The following is a 19,273-nucleotide window of genomic DNA, read 5'->3' on the forward strand; positions in this document are numbered from 1 at the left end:
CCATACTGTAGGGCCACCCTTACCAGACAGGCCTCAGAAGAAACCAGATGAAAAGTGTCCCAAACCTGCAAGAGTCAAGATATGGTGACTTGAAGAGGAGAGGAGGATGGCTTCTCTCTCTAATGGCACTAACTATGTTGGGGAACAGAAATGAAAGACTCAAAACATAGCCTCTGGTTTGGACTTCCACGCCCCACCTGAGGCAGTCAAAGTTGGAAGATTGCACTCTCGACTGTCAGACACATCGGCTGGAACTTTGGGCAGCTCTATGGACATTATGGAGCTTAGCTTGGCAAGGACGTCATTAAGCCCCAAGATTTTTCTGCCACCCCTGTGATCCGAAAGTGCATTGGGAAGCATGGTGCAGCAGGAGGTATCTGCTTCTGATTTAACTGTCTCTGCTGGAGGGACTCCTGCTGCCATTTCCTTGCCAAGTGGATTGGTTGAGGCAGCCATTTGGTGAGTTTCTGTGGTGGCCCCTGGAGCCAGGACAATATCTGCAATGCCTTCTGGAAGAACCCTGGTGTTGGATTATCAGCAGAGGTAACAATGAAGTTTTATGTTTTATTAAAACTTGTTATAGCGCCTGTTCTTATGACAGATCCAAGAGGTTTACAATATAAATACAATAAGAGAAAGGAACTCCATTTATAACAGGACAGCGCTAAAAGAACACACTACACGCACTTACAACGTACTACACGTAAGTAAAAAGATCCTTGTATCAATTCTGTATCACAGAGATCCAATTAAAGAGACCCATTTCATGCACTAAGTCTGAAGACGATGAAAATGGGAAGCATTTTAGAGCCTGGACAGGTCCTATCAGGTACTGTCTTCTCAATTTTCTAAATGCAATGCAGAATTTTCTATACAACTTGAGACGCGGGCTCAGATCTAGAGCTTGCATGTCTAACCTGCTTAAACCTAAACGGTTTACAAAAATACAAACACAACTGTAATTTAACATACAAATGTTAAAATAACCTAACTTATCTGACATATACCTCAGGTGAAGAAATGGGATAGACAGAGTTGATTCAGGGTACAGAGAGCTAGAAGACATATTGAATGAGATTAAATTACAAATACTAGGTGGTCAAAAAGTAACATAGTAACATAGTAGATGACGGCAGATAAAGACCCGAATGGTCCATCCAGTCTGCCCAACCTGATTCAATTTAAAATTTTTTTTTTTTTTTTTTTTTTTTTTTTTCCTTCTTAGCTATTTCTGGGCAAGAATCCAAAGCTTTACCCGGTACTGTGCTTGGGTTCCAACTGCCAAAATCTCTGTTAAGACTTACTCCAGCCCATCTACACCATCCCAGCCATTGAAGCCCTCCCCTGCCCATCCTCCTCCAAACGGCCATACACAGACACAGACCGTACAAGTCTGCCCAGTAACTGGCCTAGTTCAATCTTTAATATTATTTTCTGATTCTAAATCTTCTGTGTTCATCCCACGCTTCTTTGAACTCAGTCACAGTTTTACTCTCCACCACCTCTCCCGGGAGCGCATTCCAGGCATCCACCACCCTCTCCGTAAAGTAGAATTTCCTAACATTGCCCCTGAATCTACCACCCCTCAACCTCAAATTATGTCCTCTGGTTTTACCATTTTCCTTTCTCTGGAAAAGATTTTGTTCTACGTTAATACCCTTTAAGTATTTGAACGTCTGAATCATATCTCCCCTGTCTCTCCTTTCCTCTAGGGTATACATATTCAGGGCTTCCAGTCTCTCCTCATATGTCTTCTGGTGCAAGCCTCCTATCATTTTCGTCGCCCTCCTCTGGACCGCCTCAAGTCTTCTTACGTCTTTCGCCAGATACGGTCTCCAAAACTGAACACAATACTCCAAGTGGGGCCTCACCAATGACCTGTACAGGGGCATCAACACCTTCTTTCTTCTACTGACTACGCCTCTCTTTATACAGCCCAGAATCCTTCTGGCAGCAGCCACTGCCTTGTCACACTGTTTTTTCGCCTTTAGATCTTCGGACACTATCACCCCGAGGTCCCTCTCCCCGTCCGTGCATATCAGCTTCTCTCCTCCCAGCATATACGGTTCCTTCCTATTATTAATCCCCAAATGCATTACTCTGCATTTCTTTGCATTGAATTTTAGTTGCCAGGCATTAGACCATTCCTCTAACTTTTGCAGATCCTTTTTCATATTTTCCACTCCCTCTTCAGTGTCTACTCTGTTACAAATCTTGGTATCATCTGCAAAAAGGCACACTTTTCCTTCTAACCCTTCAGCAATGTCACTTACATACATATTGAACAGGATTGGCCCCAGCACCGAACCCTGAGGGACTCCACTAGTCACCTTTCCTTCCTTCGAGCGACTTCCATTAACCACCACCCTCTGGCGTCTGTCCGACAGCCAGTTTCTGACCCAGTTCACCACTTTGGGTCCTAACTTTAGCCCTTCAAGTTTGTTCAACAGCCTCCTATGAGGAACTGTATCAAAGGCTTTGCTGAAATCCAAATAAATTACATCTAGCATATGTCCTCGATCCAGCTCTCTGGTCACCCAATCAAAAAATTCAATCAGGTTCGTTTGGCACGATTTACCTTTTGTAAAGCCATGTTGCCTCGGATCCTGTAACCCATTAGATTCAAGGAAATACACTATCCTTTCTTTCAGCAACACTTCCATTATTTTTCCAACAACTGAAGTGAGGCTCACCGGCCTGTAGTTTCCTGCTTCATCCCTGTGACCACTTTTATGAATAGGGACCACATCCGCTCTCCTCCAATCCCCAGGAATCACTCCCGTCTCCAGAGATTTGTTGAACAAGTCTTTAATAGGACTCGCCAGAACCTCTCTGAGTTCCCTTAGTATCCTGGGATGGATCCCGTCTGGTCCCATCGCTTTGTCCACCTTCAGTTTTTCAAGTTGCTCATAAACACCCTCCTCCGTGAACGGCGCAGAATCTACTCCATTTTCTCGTGTAACTTTGCCGGACAATCTCGGTCCTTCTCCAGGATTTTCTTCTGTGAACACAGAACAGAAGTATTTGTTTAGCACATTTGCTTTCTCCTCATCACTCTCCACATATTTGTTCCCAGCATCTTTTAGCCTAGCAATTCCATTTTTTATCTTCCTCCTTTCACTAATATATCTGAAAAAATTTTTATCTCCCTTTTTTACATTTTTAGCCATTTGTTCTTCCGCCTGTGCCTTCGCCAAACGTATCTCTCTCTTGGCTTCTTTCAGTTTCACCCTGTAGTCCTTTCTGCTCTCCTCTTCTTGGGTTTTTTTATATTTCATGAACGCCAACTCTTTCGCCTTTATTTTCTCAGCCACTAGGTTGGAGAACCATATCGGCTTCCTTTTTCTTTTGTTTTTATTGATTTTCTTCTCTAATGTTCGAGTGGGTGCTCACCTGGGTAGTAGCGATCATCAAACGGTTTGGTTTGATATAACGGCTAAAGTGGAGAGCGGCCGCACGATACTTAAAGTCCTAGATTTCAAACGTACGGACTTTAATGCAATGGGAAAGTACCTGAAGAAAGAGCTGTTAGGATGGGAGGACATAAGAGAAGTGGAAAGACAGTGGTCTAAGCTGAAAGGAGCGATAAAAATGGCTACGGACCTTTATGTGAAGAAAATCAATAAAAGTGCCTGTACATGTACAGTATACCACAGAAATCAAAGCTATCCATGGAAAAAATAGCTTTCTTGCTTATACCTACAAGGATCTTTGTGCTTTCTAAGCTCATAGCCTTCCTGTTTAGATAAGTGGAATGCATCATCATCATAAATAGTAAGTAAATTAAACTATTGGACTTTTCAATCACCCTTCAGAAAACACTGTGTAAATACAGATTAACAAATAAAAGCATAAGGCAATATCTTAGCAACAAAAATGATAAAGGGCATGGAAAACCTCTCGTATGCTGAGAGGCTGGAGAAGCTGGGGCTCTTTTCCCTGGAAAAGCGGAGACTTAGAGGGGATACGATAGAAACTTATAAGATCATGAAGGGTATATTGAAAGTAGAGAGAGACAGATTCTTCAGACTGGCGGGGGCAACAAAAACTAGAGGGCACTCAAAAAAATGGAAGGGAGATAGGTTCAGAACAAATGCTAGGAAGTTCTTCTTCACCCAGAGGGTGGTGGACACCTGGAATGCGCTTCCAGAGGGGGTAGTTGAGCAGAGTATGGTTTTGGGTTTCAAAAAGGGATTGGACGAGTTCCTGAAGGGTAAGGGAATCCAGGGGTACAATTAGAGGGTTACTATACAAGACAAAATGCTCTTGAGTAATAGATCACTACAGGTCATTGACCTGGGGGGCCGCCGCGGGAGCGGACTGCTGGGCATGATGGACCTATGGTCTGACTCGGCAGAGGCAATGCTTATGTGCTTAAGTAGAAGACATTAGTTAATATTCTTGTTGGCCTTGGTTTTCAATCATTCTGTATGGGGTAGGGGTGGCAGGGAGAGGAGGACAAAGTCTTTCTGCCATGCCTTTTTCTTTCTACCCTGAAAAGGAAGTCTATCACGCTATCAAAAGGCCATTTTGGCTGGCTATAACCTTGGGCTTGAGAACAATGAATAGAAAAGGTTTCTCTAGTTAGTGAAAAAAGTGGGATATGCCACCCTGAACAAGAGGAAATTTGATTTTACCGATCACCAAATGAGGTTTTACTACTAAGAGAGCAAAATGGTTCTTTTTCTCTCTCTCCTAGAATATTTGCACTACCAGAAACACTTTTACCATACTTATTACAGATGAAGTGCGAAGTGAAATGTCTCAAAGTATGCTACCACAATCCAGAACAGCAGCTTTCCCAGCATGTAGCGGCATGCCAAATTGCTGTTGTTCAGCACCATTAAGAGCTCTATTTGTGTCTTATTTGAAGTGGTACATTTTAAAAGTGTGTGCATATATGGTTATCGAACCCGCAATAAATGTGATATTTGCACCTGATGCAGGTACATGTAGGGCTATTTTAATAACTGTTGAAGTCTGTATATCTGTTATACATACACACACATCTGAATCCAAACTTAATAAAATTTTGAGTCTTTTTGAGCTGTCCTATTGCTCCTTTTGTTCTCTGCAATCGCGTTGATTTGATTTTTGCCTCTGACTTAAAAAGTAAAACCAAAATTTAGGAAAGAAATTTGAGAGTAAAAGCTGAGCAAATGACATGGGGACAAATTTTCCCCATCCCATCAGGAACTCATTTTCCCATCCCAGTGAGTTCTTTTCCTGGGTTCATAGACAACTCGGCGAAAGACAAAGGCGCGCGCCGACAACTGAGCGCAAGACGGAGGCGCGTGCCGAAGAAAATGACAGTTTTTAGGGGCTCCGACGGGGGGTTTTGTTGGGGAGCCCCCCAGTTTACTTAATAGATATCGCGCCGGCGTTGTGGGGGGTTGTAACCCTCCACATTTTACTGTAAACTTAACTTTTTCCCTAAAAACAGGGAAAAAGTGAAGTTTTCAGTAAAATGTGGGGGGTTACAACCCCCCACAACGCGGCGCGATCTCTATTAAATAAAGTGGGGGGTTCCCCCCCACACCCCCCTGTTGGAGCCGTAAAAACAGTAATTTTCTGCGGCGCGCGCCTCCGCGCTGCGCTCAATTGTCTGCGCGCGCCTTTGTCCCAGCGCGCTTTTGACCTGACACCCTTTTCCTGTCCCTGCCCCATTCCTGCAAGCTCCTTCCTCATCTGCACAAGCCTCAAACACTTCAAAATCTTAAGTGCTTGAGGCTTGGGCACTTAAGACAGAGCTTACAGGAATGGGGTAGGGACAGTGATAAAACTCACGGGGGACGGGACAGGGAAATTCAGTTCCTGCGGGGACGGGGACAAATTTGTCCCCGTGTCATTCTCTAATCAGGACCTCCAATTTCACATTATATTCCTCATTATTTTCATACCATTACATTTTCTTCAGATAGGACACATAGGAGACCTTTCACTAAACAATGTTAAGCATTTACTGGCAGATTCTATGAAAGACCACCTAAAGTTAGATGCATAGATTGATGTGCTTAGCCGATCTACCATAGGCGCCTAAATTAGGGCTAGATTCACAAAGCAAACCAATCGGTTTGCGAGCCCTTTGCAACCTGATTTCCCTCCAATCTGATTCACTAACCTGTGTAGCAATCCCATCCCGATCCGTGCATGCAAATGAGGGGAATTGGCATGCAAAGAAGGAAGGAAGCGATTCACTAAAATAAAAAAAAGCAACACCGACTGGGCTGGCCGATCCAAAGTAAGCAACTGCTTTCTGACTGCCCTGCCTTCTGTTGCCCTGCTTCTCTATCTCGATCTGCTCTCTGCCGAGTCTCAGCCCTGATCTCCTGCCCTTCCCCGCACTGCGAGACCATGGTTTTAACCCGCGGGTTTAAAGCGGGTTAAAACCATAGGCTCGCTGGGCTGTTTAAAAGTAAAAGTTTTTTTTTAAACGTTGCAGCTCTTAGACACATGGACAGACCATCTACAGATGGTCTGCGCATGTGTCGGGATCGCTCTCTAACGATCCGTGCGGTGGGGGAGGGGGGCGTATCAACAATCGTCCCCATTTACATGCAGGCCTTTTGTGAATTTGTCGGCCTGCATGCAATCGGGCACGGATCGGACATGGAATCGGGGATTAGTGAATCTAGCCCTTAATTATTTAAAAAGCTTAATTGGTGCCGATGACAAGCAATTAGTACCTCATAATTAAAATTAATTGGGCAGTGAGCACCTAGTCCAAGGCGCCTACTAGAAAGTAGGCATGGTTAGGCGTGGATCAGGAGCGGATTGTGGGCGTGTTTGTGTGTAGGTGCCTGTTTTGGACTTAGGCATCAGTATTAAATATGATGCGCTTAAGGTTCAGATGCCTATTGGCGCATAAGTCCACTTTAAGCACCACTAGCTGTAAACAACACCCATCTTAATTTTTTCCTATCGTGTGTCCCGGATGACGGGACATTCCAAAAAATGTCGTTGCCATCGTATGTCCCATGGCATGGGACATACAGTACACCTTCTACCTATCATTTGTCCCATCTATTGGGCCATTGTGTTTACAATAGCCGTAAATGATAACGGTGAGTAATACAAAACTTTGCTAAATAATTACGATTGCAACCAGCGTAACGTAAAATTTATTACGATAGGAAAAGGTTAAGATTGGCATGTGCTAAGCACCGTGTTCCTAGGTGCCGTTTACAGAATCAGGTCCTTAGGGCCCAGTTCAGTAAATGATGCCGGAAAAATAAATGCAGGAAAAAAAATTAGCACCGAGCACTATTCTATCAAGGTTGCCCCAGGTTAGCACCATTTATAGAACAGAACCAAGCTAGGATTCCTGTGCCCAGCTATGGGCAGGAAGACTTATACCAACTAAAATCTGATGTAAATCCTGCCATGCAAACTGGGCGCAGATCCCCAAAATGAGAACACGCCTGACCTACCCAGGCCCCTTTCTGAGTTGCGCTCTATGGAATTTGAGCATGCAACAATACAGAATAGTATGCAGCCAGATGTACACACAAAAACCCCAATTGACACCCACATCAATAATTGATTGTTAGTGCCCAATTACTAATGTTAATTGGCTAGTTAATCAATTCCGTTGCTTGCACATCCCAGGATCATGTGCAAATTTGGGTGCCCAAATTTAAGTAACCTTTATAGAATCTGGGGGTTACCATGCAGTAACTGTCAGGGGACGAGGTAGGGGCAGAGAGTAGTAGAAGCTATTTGGCAGTTAACGTACTGCATTTTCCACATGGATTTTCCACATGGATAGCATGGGATCATTCGCTGCCTTCTAAATATGCGGTGGTAAGTGCTTCAGTGGTAATTAGGAGCAGGTACCCTGAGAGCAGTGGGGTGGGAGGGGGGAACTGCCCCGGAATGTGGCGCCTCTCCTCTACCCACCCCCCTAGCAATGGGATTGGATGAGTCTTTGAAGGACCTCCCCCCACCCCCCTGCCTTGTCAAATCTTTGCAAGCAGTGAGCAGACTGTCCTGCACGCTGCTCAAAGGGGCCAGGAATTAACGTCAGAAGGCAAGTTCAACCAATGCAAGGAGCGTTTATTCCAGCCTGCTAGCTGCCAGTGAAGATGTGATGAGGGGGAGGGAGGTGCATGTGGCAGCGATGCCGGGCACCAATTTCCCTCTGCCAAAGAGACAGCAGGAAGGCGCTGCTGTTGTTTAATGACCTCTTCCCCTCCAAAAACTCTGAACACCGTCTTCAAGTCTGGACAACCACAGGTCTCCTACACAGTCTTTTTTTTAACATGGTACACTTCTCCCTCCGTATTCGCTGCGATAGGGGATAAACAGAACCGCAAATACTGAAAAACCGCAGCCTGGCCAATCTTCATTGGCTCCCAGTGATTTCCAGAATCCAATTCAAATGCTCTTGCCTGGCTTTTAAGATTATTCACGGCATCCTTCCTTCCCTAATCCCACTTTCCTTCAACTCCTCGTGCCCTGACTCCACCAGGACCGCCCATAAATTAAAATTATCCTTCCCCTCCCTACATGGTATTCTCCACGCAGGTAAACTGGGAAAATCACTTCTTTTCAAAATCACAGGTCTCTGGAATGACCTTACTATCCCGCTGCGGAACCTGAGCTCCCTCCATTTATTCCGCAAGCAACTAAAAACCTGGCTCTTCTCTAACATGTAATTTCTTTTCCTTTACTTTTCCACTCGATTTATAAACTTATGTAAACCTTTTCCTACCCTTTCTCATTTTTAAGTTCTTGTAAACCGTGCCGAGCTCTACTTCCGTGGAGATGATGCGGTATATAAACTTAAGGTTTAGTTTAGTTTAGTTAGAATAACTTTTTTATATGTTATTTGCTGTTTTCTATTAAAAACCATCATGAATATGGTGAAACCACGAATAACATGGTGGGACACCTGGCCTGTTTCTAAAGGAGAGGCAAAACACGGTGAACAAAGTGTTGGGAATCGGCGATTTTCTCTGTAAACGCTTGGAATCAGCGATTTCTCTATGTAAGCTGATGTAATTTGGGGGGGGAGGAGCCAGCAAGCTAAAAACCGTGAATATCCGAAACCGCGAATGCTGAAACCACAAATACGGAGGGAGAAGTATGCTACGGTGTTACAATCGCCAACACTGTTAAATGTACAAACACTATAAGCTTATGAAAAAGTTAAGATATGTTATTACACCTGAATGCAATTCACCTTGAATTTAGGTTTGAAAAGGTCATCAATTAAAATCTAGAATTATACAGTATAACCAGAATTCTTTTTCTACCAAGATACATACAAAACAAGTTGCCTATACAATGACATGTTTATTAGTTACTGAATTTTCAATGCAGAAGTACAAATGAATACATCATTGCACGAAAAGGAAATTCTTGGGTGCTTCCAGGCCCATCCTTCCTTCTGGCAAGTCTCATCATCCTTTCAAGAATATTACTTTAAGACTAGTCCTTTATCAGAAGGAACTGCTCTCTTTTCAAAAGATACAGCTTTACAATTCTGTCGCTTACAAACAGTAGCCAAACAGTCCAGCATCATCCTTTATGCTGTTTTGCATTGCTTTAGAAACAGAAAATCTGATTGCATACAGATTTAGCAGACAGTCTGTGTAAAAGAATGCCCGCCATTCTGTATTTAGCCTATGAATTAAACGTATGGCTCATCATTTTATTGTCCAGAAGTATTTTTAAATGAAACCTTTTAAATAGGAATCCCATCTCCCTCCCCCATCCCCCAGCAGCACTGCTCTTCAGCTCCAGGTGACCCAAACCACCATACCTGTCCATGGCTGGCAGGATTCACAACTGCACATATAGCAGGTCCCCAAGCACATCATATGTTATAGCACAAACAATATACAAGGATTAAAAATGCAAACAAAATTTCCTCGGAGTGTCTCAGAAGGGACTTACGGTAGTATAACACTGAGGTTAAGGTGACACTCATTATCCCTTGCTCAAGGTTAAGGTGACACTCATTATCCCTTGCTCAAGAACAAGACGACCACATGAAACAACCCTGCAAGCACTTCAAGTCAATTTACTGTCTGAACTGGTAATGTTTTAAGTATCTACAAAGCAAGCAGTTGCATATTTTGATGATATATCATGTTCAGACCAACATATATTTTTGTGCAATACAAGGTAAAACATTCTTAGAAACTAAGGCAGAGAGAAACATTCTAAATTAAGGTTCATAGACAAAAGCGCACGCCGACAACTGAGTGCAAAGCAGAAGCGCGCCGAAGAAAAACAGTATTTTAAGGGGCTCCGACGGGGGTTGTTGGTGGGGAATCCCCCCCACTTTACTTAATAGAGATCACGCCGGCATTGTGGGGGGTTTAGGGGGTTGTAACCCCTCCATTTACTGGAAACTTAACTTTTTCCCTCTTTTTTAGGGAAAAAGTGAAGTTTTCCGTATAATGTGGGGGTTACAACCCTCCAAACCCCCCACAACGCCGGCGCGATCTCTATTAAGTAAAGTGGGGGGGGGGGGTTCCCCACCAACAACCCCCGTCGGAGCCCCTTAAAATACTGTTTTTCTTCGGCGCGCTTCCGCCTTGCGCTCAGTTGTCTGCGCTGGGTTGTCGTCGTGCCTTTGTCGTCGCGCGCTCGCGCTTTTGACCCATCACCTAAATTAGAGATGTAACACAGCAGTGCTAGCTAAAAATAAAATAAAATAAATCTCATTTGGAATGTTTTCTATATATTTACGCTTTCTCAGAACAAAGTGTGCAGCTTTTATTACAAACACTCATTTTGCTTCGATATACAGTAGCTGCTTACCAGGGAAAGTAATACATGCCAAGGCAAATATGCAAAAGCATTTATGCAGCGAGCTGCAACATCCAGTGCAGAATTTTAAATCTATGGCAGGTCTACAAATAAATTTGACTCTGAACAGCCCATCTGAAAAGGGGTGTGGCTTGGAACAGGGAAAAAGCAGCTGTAAGAGGTTGAGGCACTGACCCTTCTCTGTGGGAAGCACCGACTGGTAGCTATTTAACTAGCTTTAAATTAGACAACTTTAAAAACAGTGAGCATTTTACTCACTATGTTTTAATATAATGAAGCGCCATACCTAAAACTCTCTCACACCAACACAGTGGCTCATTAAGCATTTTCCCATAGACCAAATGGACCGTTGTCTTGTCAATCCTTATGGGGTTGAAGAATCTTTCAATAATTAGCGCAATATTCTCAATACAGTATTTGCTACAATTGTTACTGTAGTAGCCATAACATTATGCCAGCTTACTGTAAAAAGAAACCACAAACAGCAGCAAAAAAGGTCTAATGGACTAACTTCTGTCTCGAGCACTGGACTACCAATCATATGCCATATAAATACCGTATTTTCACGCATATAACGCGCGCGTTATACGCGTTTTTACCTACCGCGCATACCCCTCGCGCGTTATATGCGTGAGCGCGGTATACGAAAGTTTTCAAACATAGTTCCCACCCCGCCCGACGCCCGATTCACCCCCCCAGCAGGACCACTCGCACCCCCACCCCGAACGACCACTCGCACGCGCTCCCACCCGCACCCGCATCCACGATCGGAGCAAGAGGGAGCCCAAGCCCTCTTGCCCGGCCGACTCCCCGACGTCCGATACATCCCCCCCCCCGGCAGGACCACTCGCACCCCCACCCCGAAGGACCGCCGACTTCCCGACAATATCGGGCCAGAAGGGAGCCCAAACCCTCCTGGCCACGGCGACCCCCTAACCCCACCCCGCACGACATTACGGGCAGGAGGGATCCCAGGCCCTCCCGCCCTCGACGCAAACCCCCCCCCCCCCCAACGACCGTCCCCCCCCCCAAGAACCTCCGACCGCCCCCCCAGCCGACCCGTGACCCCCCTGGCCGACCCCCACAACCCCCCCACCCCCCTTCCCCGTACCTTTGGAAGTTGGCCGGACAGACGGGAGCCAAACCCGCCTGTCCGGCAGGCAGCCAACGAAGGAATGAGGCCGGATTGGCCCATCCGTCCTAAAGCTCCGCCTACTGGTGGGGCCTAAGGCGCGTGGGCCAATCAGAATAGGCCCTGGAGCCTTAGGTCCCACCTGGGGGCGCGGCCTGAGGCACATGGGCCCAACCCGACCATGTGCCTCAGGCCGCGCCCCCAGGTGGGACCTAAGGCTCCAGGGCCTATTCTGATTGGCCCACGCGCCTTAGGCCCCACCAGTAGGCGGAGCTTTAGGACGGATGGGCCAATCCGGCCTCATTCCTTCGTTGGCTGCCTGCCGGACAGGCGGGTTTGGCTCCCGTCTGTCCGGCCAACTACCAAAGGTACGGGGAAGGGGGGTGGGGGGGTCGTGGGGGTCGCCAGGGGGGTCGCGGGTCGGCTGGGGGAGCGGTCGGAGGTTCTTGGGGGGGGCGGTCGTTGGGGGGAGGGGGGTTTGCGTCGAGGGCAGGAGGGCCTGGGATCCCTCCTGCCCGTAATGTAGTGCGGGGTGGGGTTAGGGGGTCGCCGTGGCCAGGAGGGTTTGGGCTCCCTTCTGGCCCAACTACCAAAGGTACGGGGAAGGGGGGTGGGGGGGTCGTGGGGGTCGCCAGGGGGGGTCGCGGGTCGGCTGGGGGGGCGGTCGGAGGTTCTTGGGGGGGGGGGCGGGCGTTGGGGGGAGGGGGGTTTGCGTCGAGGGCAGGAGGGCCTGGGATCCCTCCTGCCCGTAATGTAGTGCGGGGTGGGGTTAGGGGGTCGCCGTGGCCAGGAGGATTTGGGCTCCCTCCTGGCCCGATATTGTTGGGGAGTCGGCGGTCCTTCGGGGGGAGGGATGTATCGGACGTCGGGGGGGGGCATCAGGCTTTCAGGATGGGGACAGACCTTCAAGGGGGGACAGTGCACGGAAGTCAGGGGGGGTGAACGGAGAGTCGGGACAGCGCACGGAGAGGCGGGGCAGTGCACGGAAGTCAGGGGGGGGTGAACGGAGAGTCGGGACAGCGCACGGAGAGGCGGGGCAGTGCACGGAAGTCAGGGGGGGTGAACGGAGAGTCGGGACAGCGCACGGAAAGTCAGGGCAGTGCACGGAAGTCAGGGGGGGGTGAACGGAGAGTCGGGACAGCGCACGGAAAGTCGGGGCAGTGCACGGAAGTCAGGGGGGGGGGTGAACGGAGAGTCGGGACAGCGCACGGAGAGGCGGGACAGTGCACGGAAGTCAGGGGGGTGAACGGAGAGTAGGGCAGCATGCGCGGTATAATCGTGAGCGCGTTATACCAAAGTTTTTGTGCTAATCATCGTGATTTCTGCGCGCTATACACGTGTGCGCGTTTTATACGGGTGCGTGTTATTTGCGTGAAAATACGGTAATAAAGTTAATATAGTTGAAAAGCATCAGGAGCCTACAAACAGATACACTGCTAATATAACTGCTAATTTTAACACAATTAACTTGGTATAATCCAGTGGTCTCAAACTCAAACCCTTTGCAGGGCCACATTTTGGATTTGTAGGTACTTGGAGGGCCTCAGAAAAAATAGTTAATGTCTTATTAAAGAAATGACAATTTTGCATGAGGTAAAACTCTTTATAGTTTATAAATCTTTCCTTTTGGCTAAGTCTTAATAATAATATTGTCATTTATAGCTATAGAGACATATGATCAAGAAACTGTTTTATTTTACTTTTGTGATTATGATAAAAATACAGAGGGCCTCAAAATAGTCCCTGGCGGGCCACATGTGGCCCCCGGGCCACGGGTTTGAGACCACTGGTATAATCTGAAGGCAAGGGATTTTAACTTTCACAAATATTAAACAGCTTCTTCTGTGCTATCATATCTATATTAAATGGAATTTTTCTATTAAATGCTCTTCATTTTTATTCGGATACATATTTGTCAATTAAGAGAAAACTGAATGTGCTTACCCGAAACCGACACCCTCATAAGAGCTTCCAGGGGTCTGTTGTTGTCCAGATCTCGGCTCAACTTCAATTCCCCTGTAGTGGAATCCAGCAGGAGGAGGTTCAGCTCATTCCCCTGCACAAAGGAGTAGTGAAGAGTATCAGACACATCGGGGTCATAGGCCGGAATCTTTCCAATGACCCCAGAAGGGAAACTGTTGGATTTATTAGTCACATAGTTGTTGAAAATTATTTCAAAATTTTGCAGCACAGGGTCATTGTCATTTCTGTCCATGAGATGGATGTGGAGGGTGGCCCTGCTCACCAAGGGGGCTGACGTGGCCTGCACCACAATCATGTACTCTGTCCTAGTTTCATAGTCAAGATCCACCAAGGCTGTCAGGTCTCCATTAAATAGATCCAGCTGGAAGATTTCAGGGATGTTGCCTTCTACAATTTGATACATGATCTGAGCGTTGGACCCTTCATCAGGATCAGTGGCAGTAACTCTAGCAACAATGGACCCAATTGGGCTATTCTCCTCCACATAGATGTCCAGCTCATCCTTCTCAAAGACAGGTGGGTTATCATTGATGTCCAGCACCGTAATATGTACATCAACTAGAGCCCTCAGGGCTGGGCTGCCCCTGTCTACCGCATAGGCTTTCAGATGGTACACAGGCACATTCTCCCGATCCAACTTGCGGAAAGTTCTGACGATGCCTGAAGTAGGCTCAATGTAGAAGTCACCATCTCCATCATCACCACCCTGAAAAGTGTACATTATTCTTCCATTAAGGCCAGAGTCCCGATCAGTGGCAGATATCTGGAGCACACTGGTAGAAGGGGGCACATCCTCAAACACTGAGCCCTGGTAGCGATCCCGCAGAAACTGTGGAGAATTGTCATTAGCATCCAGGATCAGGATTTCCACATAGGTAGTGTCTGACTTTTGAGGAATGCCATTATCCCTAGCCGTCACAGCCAGGGTGTACGAAGCTTGGTCCTCATAATCCAGCTCCATGAGGGTGGTGAGGGTGCCTGTGTCTGGATCAATGCGGAACTGTGGGAGGTGGTCTTCCATAACATAAGTGATCCTAGCATTCTCCCCAGTGTCTTCATCAGTGGCACTGATGGTGACAATGGATGTACCAATCGGCTTGTCTTCACTCACGCTCACTGTGTAGTGTGAGCTCTGGAAGACTGGCCGGTGGGTATTGGCATCGGTGACATTCACAAAAACCTGCACAGTGTCAGAGAGGGTACCATCGGAAGCAGTGACAGTGAGCACATACTGCCTCTCCTGTTTGTAGTCTAGAGGCAAGGCTAGCGTGATCAAGCCTCCACCACTCTGGCTAGTGATGGCAAATCGATTCCGGGTGTTGCCGCTGGCAATCTGGAAGGTAACGACACTGTTCACATCCCTGTCCACAGCGGTAAGGGTCAGCACACTGCTGCCCACAGCTGCATCCTCATTCAGTCGCAGGTGGTATACCCTTTCTGCGAAGGTAGGATGGTTGTCATTCACATCCAGCACAGTGATGGCCACGCTGGCAGATGAACTCGTGACAGGCAACCCATGGTCTCGAGCCTCCACACTAAAGCTGTAATGATCTACAGTTTCACGGTCCAGCTCCTGAGACACCGTGATCCAGCCAGTGTTGTTGTTGATCTGAAAGGGGAAGTTAGGTGGGGTGTCCACCAGCCGGTACTCCATGCGAGAATTGTCCCCTGCATCAGCATCGTTGGCTTGAATATGGATGACAGAGTAGCCCACAGGTACGTTCTCCAAGACGGTGGCCTGAAAGGGGGTGCTCACAAAAATAGGAGAATTGTCATTCACATCCACCACCTGCACCACCACCACACCAGTACTGTTACTAAGTGGTGGGCGCCCACCATCCTGGGCCTTGATCCTTAGCGTGTACTCTCTGATCATCTCATAATCCAGTGGGTTTATCACATCGATGTTGCCTGTGAAAGAATGGATGTAGAACTGGCCTTTGATGTTGCCACTGACAATGCTGTAGTGGATAACTGCATTGTTGCCCCGATCCCTATCGGAAGCCTGCACCTGCAGGATCTGGCTGTTCACAGGCACATTTTCTGGGACCTGCACCACGTACCTCTTTTCACTGAACTGAGGGGAGTTGTCGTTTTCATCCTCCACTAGTATGTGCACGGTGGTAGTGGCACTTCTGGGGCCGGGATCTTTGCCCTGGTCATTGGCCTCTACGATTAGGTGGTACTCATCTATCGACTCGCGGTCAACAGGGGCTCTCGTCCTCACCACACCAGACTTAGAGTCGATCTCAAAGGCAGCATTGTCCCCTTCGCCGTTGACCAGCCGATAAAGCATGTTGGCGTTGGAAGAGGCGTCGCCATCGGTGGCCCTGATGGTTAAAACCTCGTAGCCCACCTCCATATTCTCCCGGATGGTCTCCCGGTACTCGGACTGTTCGAACACAGGCTGGTGGTCGTTGGTGTCGCCGACAGTGACGGTGAGGTAGGTGGTAGCGGATCGGCGGGGAGACCCTCCGTCCACGGCGCTCACTTTCAGCACGTGCGTGTCCTTGGTCTCGCGGTCCAGGGCCTGCGCCGTGCTCACGCTTCCCGTCTCACGGTCGATTACAAAGTAGTTGTTGGACCTGCTGTCGAACAGTGCCTCCATGAAGTACTCCAGCCGCCCCGCCTCCCCTTGGTCAGGGTCCGAGGCCCTCAGAGCGATGACCCAGGTGCCAGCCGGCTCGTTCTCGGGCACCGACACTAAATAGCTGGGTAGCTGGAAGTGGGGGCTGGTGTTGGCGCTCCTGCGCAGCCGGATCCCCGATCCGCTCGGCCGGCGGCCTCCAAGCCCTACAACTTTCAGCCGGACTCGAACCTCGCTAGGCCACCGGTGCAAAGTGCAGAGCAGGTCCCCCTGCGCCTCACCTCCAGGATGCACGCAGCAAGGGAGCCGGGGCCAGCAGCCGGTCGTCCCGTGGCCCCAGCGGCAGCCCCCCGAAAGCAGGAGGGCGGTGACCAGGTCGGTGACGCCCCGCAGCACGTCCCCTGCGGGGAGGCAGAGCGGGGCTCGCAGGTGCAGGTTGTGCCGGATGAGGAGGTCGGGCCGTTCCTTCCGCCCCCCTCCTGGGAGCGCGCAGTGCGGGCCGTGCACGTGGACGCGGAGGCGCAGGTGCAGCGCGGTGCCGGCTCCGCCACCCCGCAGGTGCACCGAGAGCGGAACTGGGTTCCCGGGCAGCCGGGCGCAGCCTCCGGGCGGCCGCAGCCTCAGCAGCCGCCGCTCCTCCTCCCAGCTCGCGCCCAGCGCCTCTCCGGCACCGCGTATTTCGTACGTCCAGTCGGGCCCCAGCGACAGGTTGAGCGCCACCTCAGCCTCGAGGCCCGAGAAGTGCAGGTCCAGGGCGCAGGCGCCGCCGCCCAGCAGCAGGGGGACGCAAAGGCAGGCGAGGAGGAACAGCGGCGGCCCCTCTTCCATGCTTCCAGCGCCTCAGCCGCCCCGGCCAGCGCTGGCTTCCCCGGCACCGCTCCTCATGAAAGCGGCCGGGAACTCGCAGGCAGCTTCCAAAATGGCTCCGCAGCAGCCCCCCCCTCCTCCTCGGCTGCCAGGAAACTTTTCGTGACCGGGACTCCTGGGCTCAGAGAGGGAAGAAGAGTTTAAAAAAAGTGTCCTTCGAGTTTTCCAGTCCTCGGCCGTGGGGGGGTTTTGGGTGGGGGGTCAGGATTCCGGTTTCTCCGCATATCCCGGGCGCGTTAGGCAAGAAAGTAAACTTTGCAAAGGGAGCAGTGCAGAGAACTCGGTGAGCACTGACAGCCGGGGGTGGGGGGAGGAGGCGGCGGCTGCAGACTCTCTCTCTCTCGGCTCTCTGTATTATGTGAATTGCTGCTCCAGGGGCGCAGGTTGCCGTCTCCATAGAGACGGGCAGGGCTGTAAAGCGTCTCGGAGGAGCGCCACGGGCCGGGGCTGGCACCTAACCCTTTGCTGCCTCCCTGTGGTCTGTCCTGACAGAGCCAGACGCGCGAGCATGGGAAAAGGCGGGAGAGAAACTCCCCCCCCCAACCATATTCTTTAACTACTCCCAGAAACTTCTGACCTGACTACCCCCAGATCACCAGGGCTCTCTCTTGGGGACTTAATGGAAAGGCGGGGGGGGGGGGGGTTCGGGTTTTGGTCAGTCAGGGGTATGGGTTGGTCCAGGTGACCTTGACAAGAGGAAGTGTTTTAAGTTATTGGGGAGAGGGGGTCCAGGTGGCCAAACCGGGAGGGAATGGGCAAACCTCCTGCTGGCAACCTCCACAGGTGGTGGTGGTGGGTTTCGGGTGGCTGCGATCTTCGCATGGGGGGTTTCAGGTTTCCAAGGCAGGATGGAGTGGGCATGCCTCCTGCCTCTCTTTTTTTTCAGGGGCTGCAACTTTTTTTTTTTTTATATAGAAATAGGTATTGTGCATGTATAATACATGCACAACATCTGAGCCATTAAAAAACAAACAAGCAAACAAAAAAGTCTTTCTGCCCCGAACAGCTGAGTGGCAAGAAGCTACTTCAGGGCTTCTTCCTCTGCCAGCTCTGGGCATGTGTGAGAGTTACTTTCTCATTGACTGAATGGATGGGATTATGGCGAGCCTCTGCAAAACTCATTTGCATGCAAACTTGTTGGAAGATTCACAAAGCAAACCGATCGTGTACCGATCAGTTTGCGATCCCTTAGCGACCCTGGCCCGATTCACTTACCTCTCTTCTGACCATCCTCCGATCCGCGTATGCAAATGAGAGCAACGGCATGCAAAGTAGACAGGGACATGATTCACTAAAGAAAACCCTGCAACACCAACTGAGCTGGCCGATCAAAAAAAAGCGACTGCTGAGGACCAGTCGCTGAAGCCCTTTCCGGCTGCCCTGCCTTCTGCCGCCCTGCTCTCTGCCCTGTCAGCCCCTATCCTGCAGCCCTGAACGTGCCTGCCTCGAACACCTTGCCTGTCCTGAACACGCTGCCTGCCTGCCTCCCTTTCCCGCACTGCAAGCCCATGGTTTTAACCTGTGGGCTTAAGCGGGTTAAAACCACAGGCTCTATTAAAATAATCGCCTTTTTAAAAAAAACAACCTATGCCGCCCTGAGGTCCAGCGCATGCGCAGACCATCTACAGATAGTCTGCGCATGCACAGGGATCGCTATCGAGCGATCCGGGAAGGCAGATGGGGGCGTTCCTCCGATCGTCCCCTCTGCATATTGGGGCTTCATGAATTCATCAGACCTGTCCGAATCTAGCCCATTGATTGCCATTTTTAAATCAGACCACAACGACCCACATGGTCTTAAGGAACATTTTTAGTGCATCCAGGCCTTATACTCTATATCTTATGAACTCTTATCATTGGCAAGAGGATGCAGCCTTATCTCCCAAACTTATAGTGAGTCAGTGTTTCTCTACCCAATGTTT

General features: G+C 49.1%; 1 protein-coding gene across 3 annotated transcripts in view; it reads right to left on the reverse strand.

Annotated features, from left to right (window-relative positions):
- CELSR1 (cadherin EGF LAG seven-pass G-type receptor 1) overlaps positions 1 to 17,729 on the reverse strand; it is a 332,485-nt gene extending 314,756 nt beyond the window's left edge. Inside the window, exon 1 of one of the 3 annotated variants that reach the window (XM_033957924.1) lies at positions 13,859 to 17,729. In XM_033957924.1, the coding sequence (XP_033813815.1) occupies positions 13,859 to 17,312 (3,454 nt within the window). In that variant the 5' untranslated portion in view covers positions 17,313 to 17,729. The remainder of the gene's footprint in view (positions 1 to 13,858) is intronic. The other 2 variants (XM_033957923.1, XM_033957925.1) reach the window with 2 other exon arrangements.
- Between the last annotated feature and the right edge of the window lie 1,544 nt (positions 17,730 to 19,273).

Source organism: Geotrypetes seraphini, chromosome 9 (genome assembly GCF_902459505.1).
Source record: "Geotrypetes seraphini chromosome 9, aGeoSer1.1, whole genome shotgun sequence".
Taxonomy (NCBI): Eukaryota; Metazoa; Chordata; class Amphibia; order Gymnophiona; family Dermophiidae; genus Geotrypetes; species Geotrypetes seraphini.